Consider the following 20,437-nt stretch of genomic DNA (forward strand, 5'->3'; position numbering starts at 1 on the left):
AAGAGTTTGGTGAAGATGCAGAGAAACAAGAACACTTGTACACTGATGTGAGTGTAAAACCATGCGTGAACTTTGGAAAACAATTTGATATCATCTTATAGCATGTGCATATGCCCTACAGCCCGGTAACTGCACTCCTAACTATGTATCTAAGAGCAGTGTTTCTCAAGGAGGTCATTTATTATAGGATTTTGAATTAAACAGTTCACTCTACATTGTACAGTACTGTCTAATACTTTGCATGACATTTTATCCTTTGAGTCCCTGCCCTATAAATGCCAATAGATTCCCCCTGAACCAAAGAGATTGGTATTAACCAAACACTATCTACTTTCCACATTTTCCAGACACTCTGCAAGTAAGGTGAAGTCATGTGAGACTCATTCTGGCCAATGAATATAAGCAGAAGTTTCTGCATCCAAATATACAAGAGCCAGTTCATGATCCTCCTGTTATGTCTTCCCTTGCCTAAGCACCAAAAGTAGGGTACATGTTCCAAATGTTCTAAGAGAGCAGAGTCTCCATCAGACTGGGTCCCTTTACAGTTATGTGAAAAAAGAAATCTCTACCAATCTACAGTGAACAATTAGTGGAATAAAAAAAAGCAGTTATGTTAAGTCACTGACATCTGGGAGGATTTGTTACTATAGCATAATTTAGCTAATATCAACTGATACGTTGACTGCTCAATAATTTCACAATCAAAACACTTGCATATATTACCAAATGTCCCCTTTGGGCACAGTAACTCTAGTTGAGAACTACTGCCCTAGGAAAACTACTTGCATACCAGGAGGCATATCAATGTAAGACTATTTCAGCAGCATTATTTATAATAACAAAAAACTAGAAGCAACCCAAATGTCCATCAACAGGAAAATTACTTAAGAAATTATGAGAATTTAAAACATTTACAGAAGAGAACATTGAGAACATTATTCAGAAATGAAAACCACATACAGCAAGCAACATAGAATCTTATTATGAAACAACATAATATTTAGTGAAAAAATTCAAACACAGAAGCCCACACATAGCACAATACCTTTTTTATTGGATCAAAAACAAGCAAAACATAGTTACATGATTAAACTTATTTCAAAAAAGAAAATGATGAATATATATTTTAGGACAATGGGTGGATACCTTGGGGTTGGGGAAGGCAATGGGACAGATATAAAGAGAACACAGATAGAAACACTGGTACTGATAATGCTATGATTAGCTGAATAGTAGTTAAACTGAATAGTAGTTAATGGTTATTTGATTTATTATGCATCATAATTTAGCAATTATTGAGTAAAATATTAAAATATTACATTTAAAAATCTAGTGTTAAATTCTAAAGAATAACATAATAGTTGCACAATGAATAGAAACGTGTCTATTAAATAAGTTTTTCTCAACATTAAATTTTAAGAGTGCTTCATTTAATTTCATATTTGGAATTAACTTTTGAAAATGTACCCTAAAGGACCATGCTCTAAGTGGTGTGTCAGATTTGATTATCAATAAGTATTGCTCAGTTATGGTCAGTCTATCTCATACTTCATTTCTAGGTATCTTCATATATATTTAAAAAAACAAAACCAAAAACAAAAACCTTCCATTTACTCTTAGTTTTTCCTTTAACAGAATGAAACAGTGAACAGAATGAAAAAAGGAACAAATAAACATTAATGAAAACTCAGATTGCAAAGACTGAATTATTTTTCCCTAACTTGGTCAAACAGGTTTTAAAAGACTGTTTTTCAATATACTCAATTATTTTTAAAGGCGTAGTGCAAAACAGGTTTTACAAGGTTTGTCTGTGAGAAAAGGAAGCTATTTCAATTTATTCAATAGTAGAAGTCCATCCAATAATAGGCCTGGGAAACAAGACAAGTTGCTAGCTCTGAATGAAAATGCTAATTATAACTCGATCTTCTGACCTTATCTGAACATTCCATTGCTTTCCTGCCTCTGCTTCTCTGAGCACAATAATCTTTCTGACCATCTACTTCATATGTCAAGAGATTTTTCACCCTTCAAGTTCTACTATGATTGCTACTTCCTTCATCACAAACTTCCCTGATTCCCCACAAGAAAATGTAATCTCTCCTTCCACTCATCTCCTGCACTACTTTTCTGCATGTCTCTTAGAGCAGATATTGTTGTGCCCATCCTTCACCTCTGGATAGGAAATTATAAGCAATTCAAAGGCAGAGTTGATGACTTACCCATCTAGGTATTTCTGGGACACCAAGCAAAGTGGCTTCCCCACAGAGGTTATTTAATAAATAGTTATATTAAATTTGCCTAAGCAAATGCCTAACATCATAGAGAAGAAACAAACAGGCTGTTGACCTAACAGGGCATCAAACATTAAATATGCATTTTTAATAATGACCTACAGGAGTAATAATGATAACTAATTTTTCAGAATTCAATCCAGAGGACAAAATCTTCAGTAATAAGATACCACTAATTCTTCAATGCTCAGACAAAAGGGAAGTAATGGTTTCAAAAGAGGTGACTGAAATAGATCTAAACGTACCTGTCAGCCTGACCAAAATCTTTTTTTTAAATGATCAAGTATTAGTCTTCTTAGGATTAGAATGCATAATAGCACAGGGATGGATGGGGATCTGCCATGGGGTATTTACATAAGGAAAGACTAGTTTAAATGAAGAATGAATTTGCCATATAGCAGGTGAATAACAAAGCCATTTACTACTGCACACATCTGATTTTACCGTATGCATTTCTAATCCCTGGAACCAGCACATCAAACATGTGCCAATTTTAAAAAGTTCACCTTAACAAAAAGTTGACTTTCTTTTCCCCCCCTCTATTTATATCCTCCACGTTCTGTCTTCTTTCCAATGCCCATTCAGGAAGAAAAATGGTAAAGAAAATATTTGCCTAACATGCCCCCAATTTTCAAAAACCCTTTTCTTCATTCAAATTCGCCTTCCCATTTATTAAGAGATTATCATATCATTTAAAAATCAGGAAATACTAACATATAATTATATGGTAATGATACTCCTACCAACACTTGGATATTAATAAATCGATCTGGCAAAAAAAAGAATGTAACATTTTCCCAAGCAATCTGGTTCTTTCTCTTTTATAAATGATAGGAATAAAATAATTATGCCCAAAGCAAACCAGCTAGTAATGTTGGAAAGATCCACCAGCTATATTACAGCTTTTCTCTGAAACAAGTTAACATTTCAGGTTCAAAGATTATGATTGACTAAAGTGATAAACTAAAAAATGCTAACTTTGAGGTACTGCAGGGGTGGTCAGTTGGTTAAGCATCCGCCTTTGGGATTAGGTCGTGATCTCAGGATCCTGGGATTGAACTCATCTTCGGGCTCTGCACTCAGTGGGGAATCTGTTTCTCTCCCCCTTTCTCCCTCTGCCCCTCCTACCAATCATGCTCTCTCTTCTCTCAGAAAAAATAAAATCTTAAAAAAAAAAAAAAAAACCACTAGGGGCAGCCTGGGTGGCTCAGGGGTTTAGTGCCGCCTTCAGCCCAGGGCGTGATCCTGGAGACCCAGGATCGAGTTTCTTGTCAGGCTCCCTGCATGGAGCCTGCTTCTCCCTCTACCTGTGTCTCTGCCTCTCTCTCTTTCTGTGTCTCTCATGAATAAATAAAATCTTTTAAAAAAGAATTTAAGAAATAAAGACTAAAAAAAAATGAAAAAACGAAAAACAAACAAAAAAAAACCCGCTGACTGCATTGGTCACTATACAAAAAGAGACAGGTATGCCGAAGTTGGATCAAAGATTCATGCAAGAAAGAGAGAGTCTAACCTTTGGTAAGCATGTTTGAATGGTCCTAAAGCCATGGACTTAGGGATCATTATTATACTATACTACACAATACAAACTCAAGATACCAAGAGATGTCTACTCATAAAGAATAATTCATCATCTACAGCCTAAAATATAATACTGAATTTTAGTTGCTCTGTTTTCAGGCCTATAAGTAAGATGCATGTACTAACAAAGTGATAACCACGGAGGCTTCACGTGGGCCAATGGCATTGTTATCTTCCACAACTCTACCATCCAACAATGCCCAATGGTGGAGCACAAGAGGAACTGAATTAGATCTTAGATGAGTGAAAACCATGGGCCCCATATTAGAGAAATGGCTCAAAGTAAGCTTAATGACACTAGGTAACCTATTAGTATTTTGTTCATTTTAAACTTACTTTTCCACCAATTAGTGGCAAAACATGCATCTTTCCGGTCAAGCTGTCTTTCACAGATGATACTATTAGGCAGGTCCCACACAGGATGACTTGGCGTCTGGTCCATCGGTTCACTGGCAACTGCATTTTGCCTTTACGGACATTATACATTCCTGAGAGCTGAATCCGTTCAGAGCTACCGGTGCTGTGAGGTTTTCCTGAAACAAACACAAGCAAATATTTCAGTCCAAAGAGTTGGGCTTTTTTCAACTCATTGGCATACCGGATAAACTACCAAGGCAACAGAGAATAATTATTGGGCAACAATCTAATTTATAATTGAAGGACTCTGAAATCTGCAGTCATACAATTATGGTTAAAAACTACCACATCTACTCCACAGGCGCACTTTAATTTTAGGTAAAGAAAAGCTTTTTCCTTAAAACCCTCAGAAAAGACCATTTTAAGTCCTCTGTTATAACCCATTTTATTTCCTTCTATATCTTCACATTTTTTTCCTACATTTATAAAAGGGGATGACTTCAAGATTTTTATAAATAGCTTGTGTTTATTTAAGTACATTAGGAAGAAAATATTACAGACCAAGACAGGAAAATAACATTCAAGATCCAGCATTTAATGAAACTAATCAGTTTTAATGGAATTAAATGCTGATATATTTTCCTCCTACAGTCACTTAATGAACACTTAAGTGTTCTATTAAGAAGACAAAAAAATATTTAACTTCTCTTTTTTTAATATATAACTTTCCTAATAAGAAAATACTACTCTCTAACAAGATAGATTGAACACCAATCTATGAAGGATGGTGTGTGGTGGTGCTTGTGACTCATAGAGGGAACACTGAGAGAGAGGCATCAAAGACAAAGATGGCTGTGGGAAAGATCTTAAGAATCTTCGTGTCCAAGATGGAAATGAATTTGGCAAACTGACACTGAGACAAGTCCTATCAAATGGACCGGAGAACTACTGTGATTAATGTATGACAGCATTATAAACAAGGGGAAAAACATTCCCAGTTGTAGATACTGGATGTATAATAGCAAAGAGTCCTGAAACCCATGCTCAGAAATAGACTAATGAGAGACATGTGTCCTTAAGTAGGACCTAAGCCAGAAGGGTTATATTTATTTGGAAATTTGCCTAGTTGCCAAAGGCTAGCAGAAGAAACATATTCAAGGGAAATATATTCTTCTTCTTTTTTTTAAAGATTTTATATATTTATTCATGAGACACATACAGAGAGAGGCAGAGACACAGACATAGGGAGAAGCAGGCTCCTCACAGGGAGCCTGATTCGGGACTCGATCCCCAGACTGGGATCATGCCCTGAGCTGAAGGCAGATGCTAAACAACTGAGCCACCCAGGTGTCCCCAAGGTAAATATATTCTTATTAATATTTAAAATTCACATAAATACCAAGTAGTTTTGGTAGATGTCTAATACCTACTAGAGAAGGAAACAGGAAGAGCAGGAGCACCAGAAATAGATCTCAAGAGATCCAGAGAGTTGGAACCCTCCCAGTACATACCTTTGGGCAGAAATAACAAAACCAGCAGGTTTGAATTTCACTTCCTCTTTCTCCCAGTATATCAAATGTGTTATAAAATAGATACTGCACACTACATAATTTTGCTGGGGCTGGGCCAGAATGAAGTGTAACAGTGGTTCAGCTATTTGAACTTGGTGCCCAGCAAACAACTACACAAAGCTAACACTCTCAAGGGGGCTGAGAACTCCACTGAGTTGTTCAGTTACCAGACGCTAATGCCCCACAAAGAGGTAGGAAGCTCAGGAGACTTCAGGTCAGACACAACTTGCCAAAGTCTGCCAGTAAGGGATCAGGCCACAGTCATTTGCTTGTCCCCTTCTGTGTAAGTTCATTTACACCTGGAGAGAAAAATGCTCAGACTCCCAGGCTTCCTTTCTACATGACAGACTCTTCTGTAGGGAAGCAGGTAAGTGCAAGACTATGGGAGTTCTTTTTTTTTTTTTTTTTTTTAATTTATGATAGTCACAGAGAGAGAGAGAGAGGCAGAGACACAGGCAGAGGGAGAAGCAGACTCCATGCACCCGGAGCCCGATGTGGGATTCGATCCCGGGTCTCCAGAATCGTGCCCTGGGCCAAAGGCAGGCGCCAAACCGCTGTGCCACCCAGGGATCCCTATGGGAGCTCTTAATGAATGTAAAAAACTAACATACTGTAATGAGGAACCTGATCTAAATATGCATGTGTGCGCGCACACACACACACACACACACACACATTTACATACAGGTTAAGGAGGAGACATTTTATTTAGCCACACCTGAGAGTGGCTTCAAGGACACTTGTTAACCTGTCACATTTATGTATATCTGTGGGTAAGTAGATCTACAACAGCGGTACATAAAGACAGCCGTGCAAATCCCCAACTCCACAAAAATGCTAGAGAAAGCCCCAGAACAAATCACCAGATAGAGGGGACTACATGTCCCAGAAGGGATATACGTCTAGGGGAGTATGGAGACATCAACAGAGACAGGCTTTTTATTCTCTCGTTAGAAAAACTCCCAAAGGGCCTAAATAGTCTTAGAGCCTAATGGTAAGATCAGTCTGTCCTTGGAAAGCCCTAAACATCCCAGTTTGAATCAAACCCCTTCTTGTCTTATTCTGAGTGAATTTCAATGTCCTTGTGGTCGGCTCTCTGCCTGGGTGTTCCAGATCAGACATGTCCTCAAGACTTGCTGTGTTCAAACAGGGCTCTGGGGAAAATGGAGAAGAATAAGTACTATATACCTGGGCAATCACCCAGATGCCTCCTTTGTGTCAGACTTCCTTATTCTATGACATAAGGAATATTTTATCTCTTCCTGCCAGTTCTCAAACTTCTCAATTCAAAGGAATTCCAATTGTCCTATGCTCTAATAAATATTAACAACACCAAGTAACCAATGCCTTCCAGTTCAAAGTTGGATCAGTTGTTTAAACTTTTATTTTAGAAATGTTACTCTAATCCCCTACAGGCTTAAGGCATTTCTTACAGGATCCAGGAGGAAAAACAGACAGCAAAAGCAAGGATTTCAAGTTGATCACAGCAGAGTGACTGAAGTCTCCTTCAGTCTTTCTCTATTGGTAGGGAATTTTACTAAATAAATGATTAGAAGAGAAGTATTTATTTATTTAAGAGAAACTACAGTCTGCTCTCCTACAATATTGTGATTCATTAATACCAATTAGCTCATAGGATTGTAAATAGGGGAATGGTGTCATTTTAACATGCATATTGTGTTGATTCAAAAAGATTTACTCTAGAATTAGAACTTTCAATAGCAAAGAAATAAGCCCACAGCAAATATGCTGTCTTGGTTCGCACAAGCCAGCATTTCTATTGTTCTGTTATTGTGCAGTTTTAATATTCCTTAAGGCAGTTCAACTTTCAGGCACACTAGGATACCCGAGTGGGCCCTATGGGTGATCTCCTGAGGACCCATCATTATTTTTGTTAGTATTTTGGTTATAAAGATGCATGGACTTATAGTCCTACCCCCTTCCAGCTGCATTTTCCCATAAACCTTTTTATTTTTTTAATTTACAATTTTGGAGAACATGAGAATTTTCAGGAATATATATAAAGTAGCAGAAACACCTGTTATAACTACAAAAGCACTGAAACAAGAAAGAAATAAGTACAAATATGGTTGTTGCCAATCACGTCTTTGCTAAATATATAACCGTGCCTATCACTGTAGAAGTTTAAAAATATGTCCATAAAATTCTTTACAATTCTTCCCTCAACAGAGCATAATTCCACTCCTCTTGCACGTGACTAAGTGACTCTCTTCTAACAAACAGAATGTGGCAGAAGTCAATCAACTTCTGAAACCAGGTTGTAAAGGGCATTGTGCTTCCTCCTTTCTCTCTCTAGGATCAGTGCCTCTGGGGAAACCAGCTGCCATGTCACAAGGACACTCTGGAAACTCTGTGAAAAGGCCAACAAGGTGAGGCACTGAAATTTCCTGCCAACAGTCGGTGAGGGGCTGAGGTCTCTTTTTGGCAGCCACGTGACTGAACCATATTGGAAGCAGATCCTCCAGCCCCATTCAAGCCAGTGCCCCCAAGACATTACCGACTGCACAGCTCATGACACTTGAGCCAAAAGTACTCGGCAGCTAAGCCACTCACTCCTGAACTCCTGATTCGGAGAAATTAGGGGATAATAAATGTGTGGTATTTTAAGCCATTAAATTTCAGGACAATAACTAATACAACGTTATAAAGTTGGTTTCATTTAATTCTATTACCTGAACATATAGTATTACTTAAATAACCCACATTTCCCTAAAATCACCTACAAATTTACAAACCGTTGTATAAACTAATGAGGGTCTACTATAACCAGAAATAGTAGAAAACAAGAATAAGAATAGTATATAAAGCAATCATAATTTCCAAAACTTTAGAGAATGAAAGTACTCATCATGATATGGCACCAAAAACTAAGAAAGTCTGATCACTGTACGAAAGTTAATGGAAGAACTGACCATGTCCCTGGAGCTGAAAATGGTCAGAAATGAGTGCAAACACGGAACCCTCACCTCACCTCCTCTACCTTTAGAGCTCTGACTGATAAAACTCTAAAGCATGTTTCTTATTGCATATAAATCCTTAAATCCTTCTTGACTACTTTCAGTGACAGAAAGACTGAATTAAATTACTTGCCTAGGGTCATTTCAAGAGCCGGCGAAGGATTTAAACAACCCATAACAAGGTCTAGAGACCTGAGCGCTGAAGTGGCACCTGGAATTCTGTCTCACAGCTGAAAGCCTAAACAAGCTCAGCAAGACGTGCTGGCAGGGGCTTTGAAACAGATTTAAGACTAGCTGCTTTTAGCTAATGGAAATGACAACCAGCTGCTAAATAGATTTGAGGAGGGTTAATTTATGTATCAGATCAAAATATATAAAGTCAACTGCCCAGTAAATCTTGCTTCTTACTGACAGATACTCAGTTTGATTAGGTTTATCTGTATCCCCAAAATTACCGTAGACCCTTATTGCAGAGAAATCTCATGACTTGAACCTTTCTCTAATCTCTAAATTCTTGAATACCACTAGAGCTTATAATTTCCCTTAAAATACTAATTAAAACAGTACTTGGGAAATGTGAGCTAGCCCTTCATATTATAGATTCTGTAAACACAGAGCCAAAATAATTTTTTAAAACTCCACCAAAGCAAAGTCTAATATAAACTGTAATAAAATTAGCCATGAATCTAAAAAATTCGAGAAGTCAAAATAATGATTACCATGACTGCACACTGTATGTAATATATAAGTATAATAAATTAAAATACTGAAAGGAGCTGTCATCTTGTGTCCCCGCGTGTGTGCACCTAATCTCACCTGGTCCGCCCGAGACCCCCTGAGCACCAACCCTATTCCCGCTCCAACAAGATGAAAGACACTATCATGAACCAGGAGAAACTCGCCAAACTGCAAACACAAGTGGCACTGGTGGGAAAGGAACTGCTCACCGAAAGAAGAAGGTGGTTCATAGAACAGCTACAGCAGATGATAAAAAACTTCAGTTCCCCTTAAAGAAGTTAGGGGTAAACAATATCTCTGATATTGAAGAAGTGAATATGTTCACAAACCAAGGAACAGTGATCTACCTTAACAACCCTAAAGTTCAGGCATTGCTGGCAGCGAACACTTTCACCATTACAGGCCATGCGGAGACAAAGCTGCTGACAGAAATGCTACCCAGTATCTTAAACCAGCTTGGTGCAGACAGTCTGACTAGTTTAAGACTGGCTGAAGCTCTGCCCAAACAGTCTGTGGATGGAAAAGCACCACTTGCTCCGGAGAGGATGATGATGACGACTAAGTACCAGATCTTGTGGAGAATTTTGATGAAGCTTCCAAGAATGAAGCAAACAGAATTGACTGAAGAAGATAAAACTTGAAGAAGTTACTGGGAGCTGCTATTTTATATTATGACTGCTTTTTAAAATTTTGTTCATGGATCTGATAAAATCTAGATCTCTAATCTTTTTAAGCCCCAGCCCCTTGGACACTGCAGCTCTTTTCAGTTTTTGCTTATACACAATTCATTCTTTGCAGCTAATTAAGCTGAAGAAGCCTGGGAATAAAGTTTGAAACAAGGTTAATAAAGTTCTTTGCCTAGGAAAAAAATAAATAAATAAAATGCTGCAAGGAAATGCTGAATGAAGACAAATTACAGCAGAGGGCTTCTAACTAGCCTACATCAAAATCACCTGGAAGGCTTTCTCAAGACAGACTGCAGGGCTCCACTATCCAGAGTTTTCAATTCAGTAATTCTGTGAGGGCTAGCCATTCTGCTGATGCTGCAGGTCTGAGAACCACTATTTGAGACTCACTGAGCTACAGCCTTAGGTTAACACCGTCTTTTCAACCTAGTGATCATCAGTCTTTGGTTGATAAACCTTAACCAAAGAAGCAAATGCATCAAAGCTGGGGAAAGGATAAGAAAGGCAACTAGGAATGAACTAGAAGAAGCAAATGCTGCCTTCAGACCCTCAGCTCTCCTTCCTTCCCTCATCTCTTGTCCTCACAAGGAACTTGTCTCATCTCCCAGGCATCTTTAGAATTCCCTCCATTCCATCATCAGAATTACCCCTTAGTTGTCTGAATACCCAAGGGTCACATCTCTTTTGGGGATCTATACTCAGAGAAGGTATTTTCTTCAAAGGTGGGTTTCATTACAATCTTGCATTTACAGAGACCATAACCCTTCCCTGCTTTATGAGTTCCTTCAGCTCAGTTCCAGGAGCAATATATGGCTGGCGGGTGTGGCCTCCCCTTATTAACTTCACATTTGGCAAAGAAAATGCATTTGAGAAATTTCATCAAATCAACCTTCACCTGTCAGTTCAATGTCTTCACCATCTGTTACTTCCCAGAAATGGCAGTCTCGTCTCCCGGTGCATAACCAGAGCATACCTTAAGAGCCTTTTCAACAGTGTCCTGAGTTTTTCTTTTTCATTGGATGAGCAATTTTTTCCTTGGCTAGAAAAAAATCACTGTAACAGTTTCACTAACTTTTTATTGTCATTTCCATTACAGTGCACGGTTGACTTGTTCAGGTCCATAGGTTTGTCAAGCTTCTGCCACATTTAACACTCTTAAATTACCTACAACTTCTATTTTCTGGCTAAAAACCATCACTTTGGTAGACTGAAGAAAAATCCTCATCACCTGCTTTTCCAGCTGGCTTTATTTTTGTCATACTTCTCCACAAAGGATAATGTCATAATGTCATAAGCATTAAAGCATAAAACACCATGAGTGAGGAGAAACAGATGAACTTCTCAAAACCATGAAGTAGGGCAACAGGCCTCCTGGTATGTCTGATTCAAATGCAGGCCTCAGAAAAATTACAAATGACTATTTATCATGAAGCGCGGGAGGCCTTGGGATGACTAAATCTTAAATCTGAGAATGCCTAAGGTCCAGTATACCCATAACTGGTCTCAAAAGAATAAACACACTCACTACCTCCTTTAGATAAAAATTGTGACTTGTGTCAGAGGTGATGCATACCGCTGTGGGCGTGGAAATCAGGATGATGAGGCTAGACAGCACCAGAGCTCCTGCTGAGTCAAGTCTTCACTCACTGAGGGATGCTTTTATTAAACGGAGGGTTACAAAGTTCCAATGAGGCACACACACATTCATAAATAAATGCTAAAATAAAAATTCTAAAATCAGGGATCCCTGGGTGGCACAGCGGTTTAGCGCCTGCCTTTGGCCCAGGGCGCGATCCTGGAGGCCCAGGATCGAATCCCACATCGGGCTCCCGGTGCATGGAGCCTGCTTCTCCCTCTGCCTGTGTCTCTGCCTCTCTCTCTCTCTCTGTGTGTGTGTGACTATCATAAATAAATAAAAAAAAAAAAAAAAAAAAATTAAAAAAAAATTCTAAAATCAAGCATGAATGATTTCTGGATAATCCACATCACTCCTCCTCTCTCCTATTAGTAAAAGAGACCAGATACATTTCAGTCCCTTTGTTGTGAAGAACACACTTTAGCCAAGATGACTTGACAATGTTACAAAGAGCAACGTCCACACAATCCCATTAAAATGCCACATGATTCAAAATGTTTATCCACAGTTTTCTCTGGAAGGTGGGGTTCAAGTTTATGCTCCACTTTATAACTCACACCGAAAGGTTTAAATTTTGTAACAGAAAAAAAAAAATAAATAAATAAATAAATAAATAAATAAATAAATAAATAAATAAATTTTGTAACAGAAACAGATTCCAAGAGCAAAACTCCTAATCCCTCTCTACTGCATTAAATAGTTACCTTTTTCTCTACATTAATCTAGATTCAGATATTCTAAAGGAAGTTAATCTAGAGTCAGATATTCTAAAGATGACCTGAAAAACTATCTTCTACCAATGTCACCTCAGAAATGTCAGAAACTCACTCACTCTAAATAGATGACCATCCCTCAGTTTACTAGGAATCTCAAAGAAAACAATTACAAAAACCTCCCCTAAATTAGTCCATTTACATGATTTACCTATAGGTAACTATGGGAAACTTGAAGAGCTTTATTTTAAACCTTCTCAGAATAAAACACAAAATGTACAAAGCTCTCACTTATATTCTTTTACTATTTTAAATACAGCCCAATAATCAAAAGTTTAGAAGGGTAGTAAAAATACATAAATAAACACAATCCTACTTTCTTAGTAGCATTATAGTCTGAATTTTTTTCAATTTATTTGCAAATTATTTATAATCTTGTAATCATAACATACACATTATCTTATACCCTGCTTTAGCCTCTTCAAATTGTATCATATAGACTTTTCCAAATTGTCATTCTATTTTAAAGATTTGCAAGATACTCCATAAATAATCATTTGTTTACTCATTTCATTATTAACTATTATTTCCAAATTTTCATTGTATGAACTGCCGAATCAAAGTACAAGGTATTTTTTTGTGACTCCCAATCTCTCTTTAATATTGCCAGTTCTTTCTAGGTAGCAACTTTAAATTAGCTATAAATGAGCAAAATAAGCAAAATGATTAAGAATAAGCATGCTTCCACTACTAAATATTTTTCCTAAAGAAACGAGTGACCTTTGCAGACATCCTAAGAACATGTGAAAAAAACAAAAACACAGCACACTAAGCTATGTTATTCAAAAAAATGAACCCACATCCATTATCTATTTGGAAATAGGTGTCAGATTGCTGATACCAGTAGATGTGTTTGAATAAGACATGGGAAGCCTCCACTTTTTAAAGAATGATTAAAAGAAAATAGGCTAAAAAAGCAAGGGAAGGGAAAAAATGGCCTATAATTTTTCTGGTGAAAAGTTTTACACTTGTACACGTACACAGCATTCTGATTTTATCCAGCACTGTTTTTCCTCTCTGTTCCCACCTGCCCCTCCCCCCCAAAAGCCCAAAAGAACAGCTTTTTACCAAATGGAAAAGTCAGAGGGAGAGGTAACTTTGCCATAAATCACTAACTGGTTGTAACTACAAAGAGTAACAAAACACTCAGCAATGGATAAAAACACTTCCAAACCACAATGAAAAAATAGTTGTAATTGACTGTCATGGATTTTACAGTGCTTGTTATCATAAAAGCATATTTAATAAATCTTTCAGATCTAGGGTACTGATTTAATTCTTTGATGACCAAATCATTTATTCACAAGTAAGTCTTTTTTTGGTCTTCGGAGGGTTCTAGAACCCCAGAACTCCAGGCTTCCTGGGCCTTAGAGTTCCTCCAATGAGCCCCATTCTGTGGCTTGTAAATGCCAGAGAGTAGGCCAAATACACAACCTACCAGCTGTGGCCTTTTCCGATGTGCAGGTCCAAAACCTAGCACAATATCTGGAACAGACTAAGGGCTCAATGAGTACCTGCTTTGTCAGTGAATACACTCCCATGTTTAGGCTAAAGGAAACAAGCACTTCTCAACATACACGGCTCAAATTACAAAAACTATGAAGTCTATAGCTGGGTATTTGAAGAAGAGACAGAAGAAAAAAAATACATGGCTCAAAACAAACTTTCTAAGCTTCTAACAATTTTTAGTTTATATTACAAAGGAAAACATTCATCTAGAATTATCAGCCAAATATTTCAAACTTCTTTTCTAGAAACATTAAGGGAGTCTTATTTTAAGTAAAAAAAAAAAGGGGGGGGGGGCAGCCCGGGTGGCTCAGGGGTTTAGCGCTGCCTTCAGCCCAGGGTGTGATCCTGGAGACCTGGGATCAAGTCCCACGTCGGGCTCCCTGCATGGAGCCTGCTCCTCCCTCTGCCTGTGTCTCTGCCTCTCTCTCTCTGTCTCTGTGTCTCTCATGAGTAAATAAATAAAATTGAAAAAAAAAAAGTAAAAAAAAGAAGGTTGTTATATCAATGGGCAGATTAAAGTCATTCAACTAAATTACAGTATGTATATATATAGTTTGACAAAATAAGTCTGTCCTTATTTCCATCATAAAGTATATGAGGAGTATGATAATAAACAGATATAAATATAAAGACTGTAGATATAACCCAAAGATGAGTAACAGAGATCAGAGCAAGAACAATCAGAAAGGAGGATAAAGGGGAGGCTCTATAAGTCATTATTCCTCAACAGGAATAATGTCCACTTACCGTTTTTAGAAGAATGACTGGAAAATCTAAATCCAACATCCAAAATAATAAAATAAAAGCTTTATGGCTAGAAAATATATTAAAATGATTTTTAAAATATGAATATACCAAAACACACTTTTGTATACAGTAATGGCACATATTACATATGCTATTTTGGTAGAGCCTGGCTGGATGTTCAACAATCCCATTTCATCTTCCTGGATGCACATAGTAACTGCATTTGTCATCCTCTCCTGGAATTCTGCTGAAGTCTTGCAACTAGTTCTGGCCAAGAAAATGTGGGCAGAAATACATAAACCACTTCTAGATCTGCCTATGCCATACATCCTCTTCCGCAGGCTCCTCACCCACTGACCAGCTGGATGAAGATGGTCTAGAAGAACGCTCAGGATGCTCAAGGGGCTGGTGAGCCACAAGATGGAAGGAGCTCAGGTTCCTGAGTCACTTGGAATGGAGCTACCTGACCAGAAACATCAGCAATGGACTTGATCATGAGAACAAAAGAAATCTGTATCATGTTAAAGTATAAAATCAGTATGACTGGTTGTTGCAGTAACTAAAACTTCTCTAGCACAGTTATATTCAAATCAAAATTTCACCCTAACTGGAACTGAAATAAATTGTTATCATATTGCATGAGCAAACTTCTAAAACTAGGAACACCAATATGCATAAGTAGGGTGCAAAACCTCCCATCCTTCTTACGTACAAGGGGAAAAGGGCTGTGATTGACTGTGCTATCTGTCACAACGGAGGGGCAGAGGTAAATGATGCCAGCACACTTCTTACAGATACCATCCATAACAGCAGTCAATTCTCCAGAAGAGGGACTCTGAGCAGCAACTTGAATATCAGCTATAGTGGCTCTGAAAGTTGCAACAATCCATTTTTCATTGAAAGTTACTCTTGGAATCCTAAACTATCTGTATTAGTCATGGACCTGCATGCCTAAGTCTGCCACAACAAACTACCACAAATTGAGTAGCTTAAAACAACAGAAAGTTATGGAGTCTATAAGTCTTATATCAAGGTGTCTGTGGGGTTGTCTCCTTCTGAAGGCTCTAAGGGCGAGGCTGTCCCATGCCTCTCTCCTCGCTTCTGGTGGTTACAGATAATCCTTTGACATTCTCTGCCTTGTGGCCACATAATCTCAATCTTTGCCTCCATCTTCCCATCACCTTCTTTGTGTGTAGCTCTGTATACCCTCTTCTCTTCTTATAGGGACACCAGTCCTTGGATTTAGGGCCAACTTTAATCCAATATGACCTCATCTCAACTTATCATATCAGCAAAAATACTAACATCACATTCTGAGGCACTGCATGGACATGAATTTTGGGAGGACACCTACTACCTTACAGATCTCTGATCTAATCAAGTCTATTTTTCTTTGGTTTTACGGTTCTTTTTTCAAAATTTGAGAATTACATATTTATACTACCGCCTTTATTCAGTATTGCTATAGTGTATTCTCTCTATAACGTAGTGTATTCTCTCTATAACGTAGCGAATACATTACTAAGTTTACAATAAAACTTACTTAATCATTAAGTATCATCTAAGATCAAGCAATTTGTGCTAGCTGAGCTCTAAAAAGATTGCTAGGTACAACATCGCATTTTGACCTTTAAAAAAATGTTAAAGGCAAATGCCCAGGCAAACAAAAGTACCATGTCTTTAAGCACGGTATCTGGAAATTCAAACTAGAAAAGATACATGAAGCATTCCACGATTTTTGTCTGTAGCAGGGCAACAGCTTGGCTAAAGACCAGTAAAATGGCACATCAGTAGACTGTGCCAATACCAGCACTTCACTTCCCTCCACGTCAAACAAACTTCTTTCGTAGTTAAACAAACCTCATTGTTTATTTAACTGTCTTCAAGAGAAGCTCTTAGCACTAGAAGAAGACTTAAAAACCATGAAGATTTAAACCTGCAGACTATTAAAATCTTATGTATTTTTTTCCCACAATTTTACATACTTTTGGTACATAACAACTCCAAATGACGCTAGCTAGCATCCATTAATTATATAAACCAACCGGACAGTGAACTAAAATGCCAACACATGTACAAATAATGTGCACATTAGTTATAAAACACTGAACAGAAAGAACTTATTGAGCATATACATTCATTTAACCAACATCCAGGGTAAAAAAAAAACTCACCAAAAAAAGCATACTCAACAATCAATTAGTTGTAAGATGTGCTAAAAAATGCCAATAAAATCTGTAATCAAATGTATTCAAGGTCATCATTATGTATCATTCTATCTTGGACTAGCAACTGTATCTGTGTAAAAGGAGAAACATCATTCTCAATTTTCCTGTCCTCCTCATTATCTTCTATTCTTATCAGCTCTATTCCCCAAACATATTCCAAATCCAATAGCTTTCACCTTTTGCTGACTGAACAAATTCTCAGTTAATTCCTTTGTTTCCATTCTCTTAAGTCACTGTGGCAGCCATCCACAACCCCTGTTGTGAGTTGAAATGCATTTCCCAAAAAAAGATATGTTTAAGTCCTAATCCCCAATACCTGTGAATGCTGCCTTATATGGAAATAAGGTCTTTGCAGATGCAATCAAGTTAAGATAAGGTCGTATTGGATTAGGGTAGCTCTAATCCAAAGACTAGTGTCCTTGTAAGAGGAAAATTGGGACATGGTCATAGGAAGGCAAAATGGGCATGTGATAATGGAGGTAGAGACTGGAGTGACAGTTGCAAAGCTAAAGCACACCAAGGATTGCCAACAACCACCAGAAGCTAGAAAAGACAAGGAAGTATCCTCCTCTTGAGCCTTCAGAGGAAGCACTTTTATCTAGCCTCTAGAACTGCAAAATAAATTTGTCATTTTAAGTCAGTCTGTAATAATTTCTTATAGTAGCCCCAGAAAACAGGTGTCAGCAGAGCTGTATGCCCTCAGAGGTTCTAGAGGAGAATTTGCTCCTTGCCTCTTCCAGCTTCTGGAGCTGTCAGCATTCCATGGCTTGTAGCCACATCACTCCAATCCATCTACAACTTTACTGTCTTCTCTATGTGTGACTCAAGTCTCCTCTGCTCTCTCTTATAAAAAATACTTGTGATTGGATTTAGGGCCCTCCTGGATAATTATCCCATCTCAAGATCCTTAGCTACATCACATCAGCAAAGACTCTTTTTCCAAATAAGGTAACATTCACAAATTATGGGGATTAGGAAGGACATGGACGTGTTTGGGAGCCTGTACCACCTAATAATAGTAGGCATGGGAAACTTATAAATGTGTCTGGCAAGTGAATATACCTTTTTTAGAGGGAAGGGAGGGGGAAACAGAAAGGAAAGAGAAAGAAACGAGGGAGAGTGAAAAGGAGAGGGAGCTTTGTGTTATGAAGCAACTCTCCAGTGGTTACTATCCTCTGTATCAGGTAATATCCTACCTATCTTTCAACTTGCAATTCAAATGACTCCTCTGCAAAGTCTTCCTTGATCCCCACTTCCCAGGGCACAAGTATTCCATACCACTATATTTATATCTTTACCCTAACTTTTCTCCCACTTTCCCCTCTCTACCCTCAAGTTCGATGACTCTAAACTCCGAAGGCAGCAGCCATGTCTTATTCATCTTTCAAGCCTCTGTAATTGTCACAGTATATGAGAAGAAGTAGGAAGAGGAAATACAGTAACATTAGTTATTAGTTCACATAAGTTATTCAATAAAAAGAAAGAAAATTTTCAAAAACTGTAGTGAAAATGGTAGAGATTTCTGTCAACTTTATCATTCCAGTTAAGAAAAGGCAAAAAATGGGATTCTAGTTGGTTTCTGTTAAAATGTGGAAGTCCCTTCAGTTCCCATCAATACCATCTGGTACCACATGCCTTTGCAAGATAAACCTGCAAAGTCAGTACAGCAAGTGGCTCTTTTAAGAAAATAAGCCAAGGTCATGCTTTCACCAAAACCTGGCCCAATGGCATGAGAACAGGCCCAATAACCTAGACACTCCATCCAACCAGCACATCCTGGGTTTTGTGCTATTGCCTGAACAATTGCTCCTATATTTGCGCTGGTTCTGTCCAATCTTTCACCTACAAAAAAAAAAAAAAAAAAAAAAAAAAACACCCTCTGATTCCACTATCAAATATACAAGTGAAACTCAACCAAAACCAAACTTGCATGTTTCATTCATGCCATGGTATCAATTTTTGGTGTCTTTCACAGATTTAAAACAAACAAACAACTCTCCTAATTTAGCATACAGAATAGAGTTCCTACAGTTTTAAATAAAGTCTAATGATAAATACATTAATATTAGTTTAAAGAAAATATTAACATTGAAGTCTACAATGAGAATTAAGGCAGGATTGGATCAAAAAAAAAACGCTGAATTCTAGACCTGACTTTGCCACTAACTAGCTCTAGGATTTCAGATAAGTTCTTTTACTTCTCTAGGCCTTTATCTTTCAAATGGGGACAGAAAATGGGAAAATAATATTAAATCACTGGTTAACAAACTGTCCTCAGTAATCTTAAGTCCCACCTTTCCCCTAATCCAATTGCTAATAAAGCAGTTATCAAGAGTTATCTGAATGATATTTCTTTTAAAGAAAGGTTCTGAGGGGAGAACACACATACACACATACACACACACACACACACACACACACACACACACACCACAGAGGATTATCTGATGACTAAGGGTCCTTCTTGGCACCAGGTCCTAGCTTTCTAAGATTTACATATTAACATTCCCCAGATATTTTTATTTCCCAGCTGTGTAGAGAGTAACTCCTTAATGTTCCGTATTTTTGTTGATAATGGTGATAGTGCCTTCAGTGTTATTATACCTTTTGTTGGTGCTATTTTCTTCTGTAAGAGGTCAGAGGACTGCGTGAGCTGCATCTTTTTAATGTATTAATTATTCCTGTAAACAATCTGCTAAAATCAAGCAAATTTTTAAAGATCAGAAGAACGTTCCTTCCTACTCATCCAACTGTGGCATTATAATTAAGGATTGTGGTTAGGAGTCAAAGTTAATGGTAGAAGGAAAAACATGACATTTTCATTTTTATAACCGTTTGAATGCTTACTCTGTCTTCATAATGTCTTCATAAATACTCAACTTTGGACAGAAAAAGATAGTCATGGCAGAGCTATTTTGAGCTTCTCTCAAATTAATGATTTGGAGTCCTTTTAAAAGTTATATGGTTATAACTTAATTTCCATTTATACTACTTATGCCTTATCTCCCTAAAGGCAATCAATCCTTTTAAAGAAAAGAAAGGGGAAAAAAAAGGAAAATTTAGTTATTTTTTGTTTGCTGCACTAAAGTTTTGTGTAAAAATGGCAAGGTGGTGGCTTCTAGCTTTCACATAGGATATATATTCTTAAAAATACAAATTTAGTGACATTTATATTCCAGTCCTACTGAAATTGAATTCATATTAAATGGAGTTTTAAGTGACCTGCATAAATATCTCTATATGTGGCAGTGGGTATACAAGAGGACAGGTTCCAACCCTCAAAAATCTTATAGTCTATTAAGACAACCAGGCAAGTATAATATACTTTGATAGAAACCATGA

The 20,437-nt window shown here is 37.6% G+C and overlaps 1 protein-coding gene and 1 pseudogene across 1 annotated transcript in view; one reads left to right on the forward strand and one right to left on the reverse strand.

Annotated features, from left to right (window-relative positions):
• Positions 1-20,437, reverse strand: part of PHLPP1 (PH domain and leucine rich repeat protein phosphatase 1) — a 207,076-nt gene that overhangs the window by 98,998 nt on the left and 87,641 nt on the right. Inside the window, 1 exon segment of the mRNA XM_025422101.3 lies at positions 4,209-4,405. Within this exon segment, the coding sequence (XP_025277886.3) occupies positions 4,209-4,405 (197 nt within the window).
• On the forward strand, positions 9,646-10,141 carry LOC112644034 (transcription factor BTF3-like; annotated as a pseudogene).

Source organism: Canis lupus, chromosome 1 (assembly GCF_003254725.2).
Source record: "Canis lupus dingo isolate Sandy chromosome 1, ASM325472v2, whole genome shotgun sequence".
In the NCBI taxonomy this organism is placed as follows: domain Eukaryota; kingdom Metazoa; phylum Chordata; class Mammalia; order Carnivora; family Canidae; genus Canis; species Canis lupus.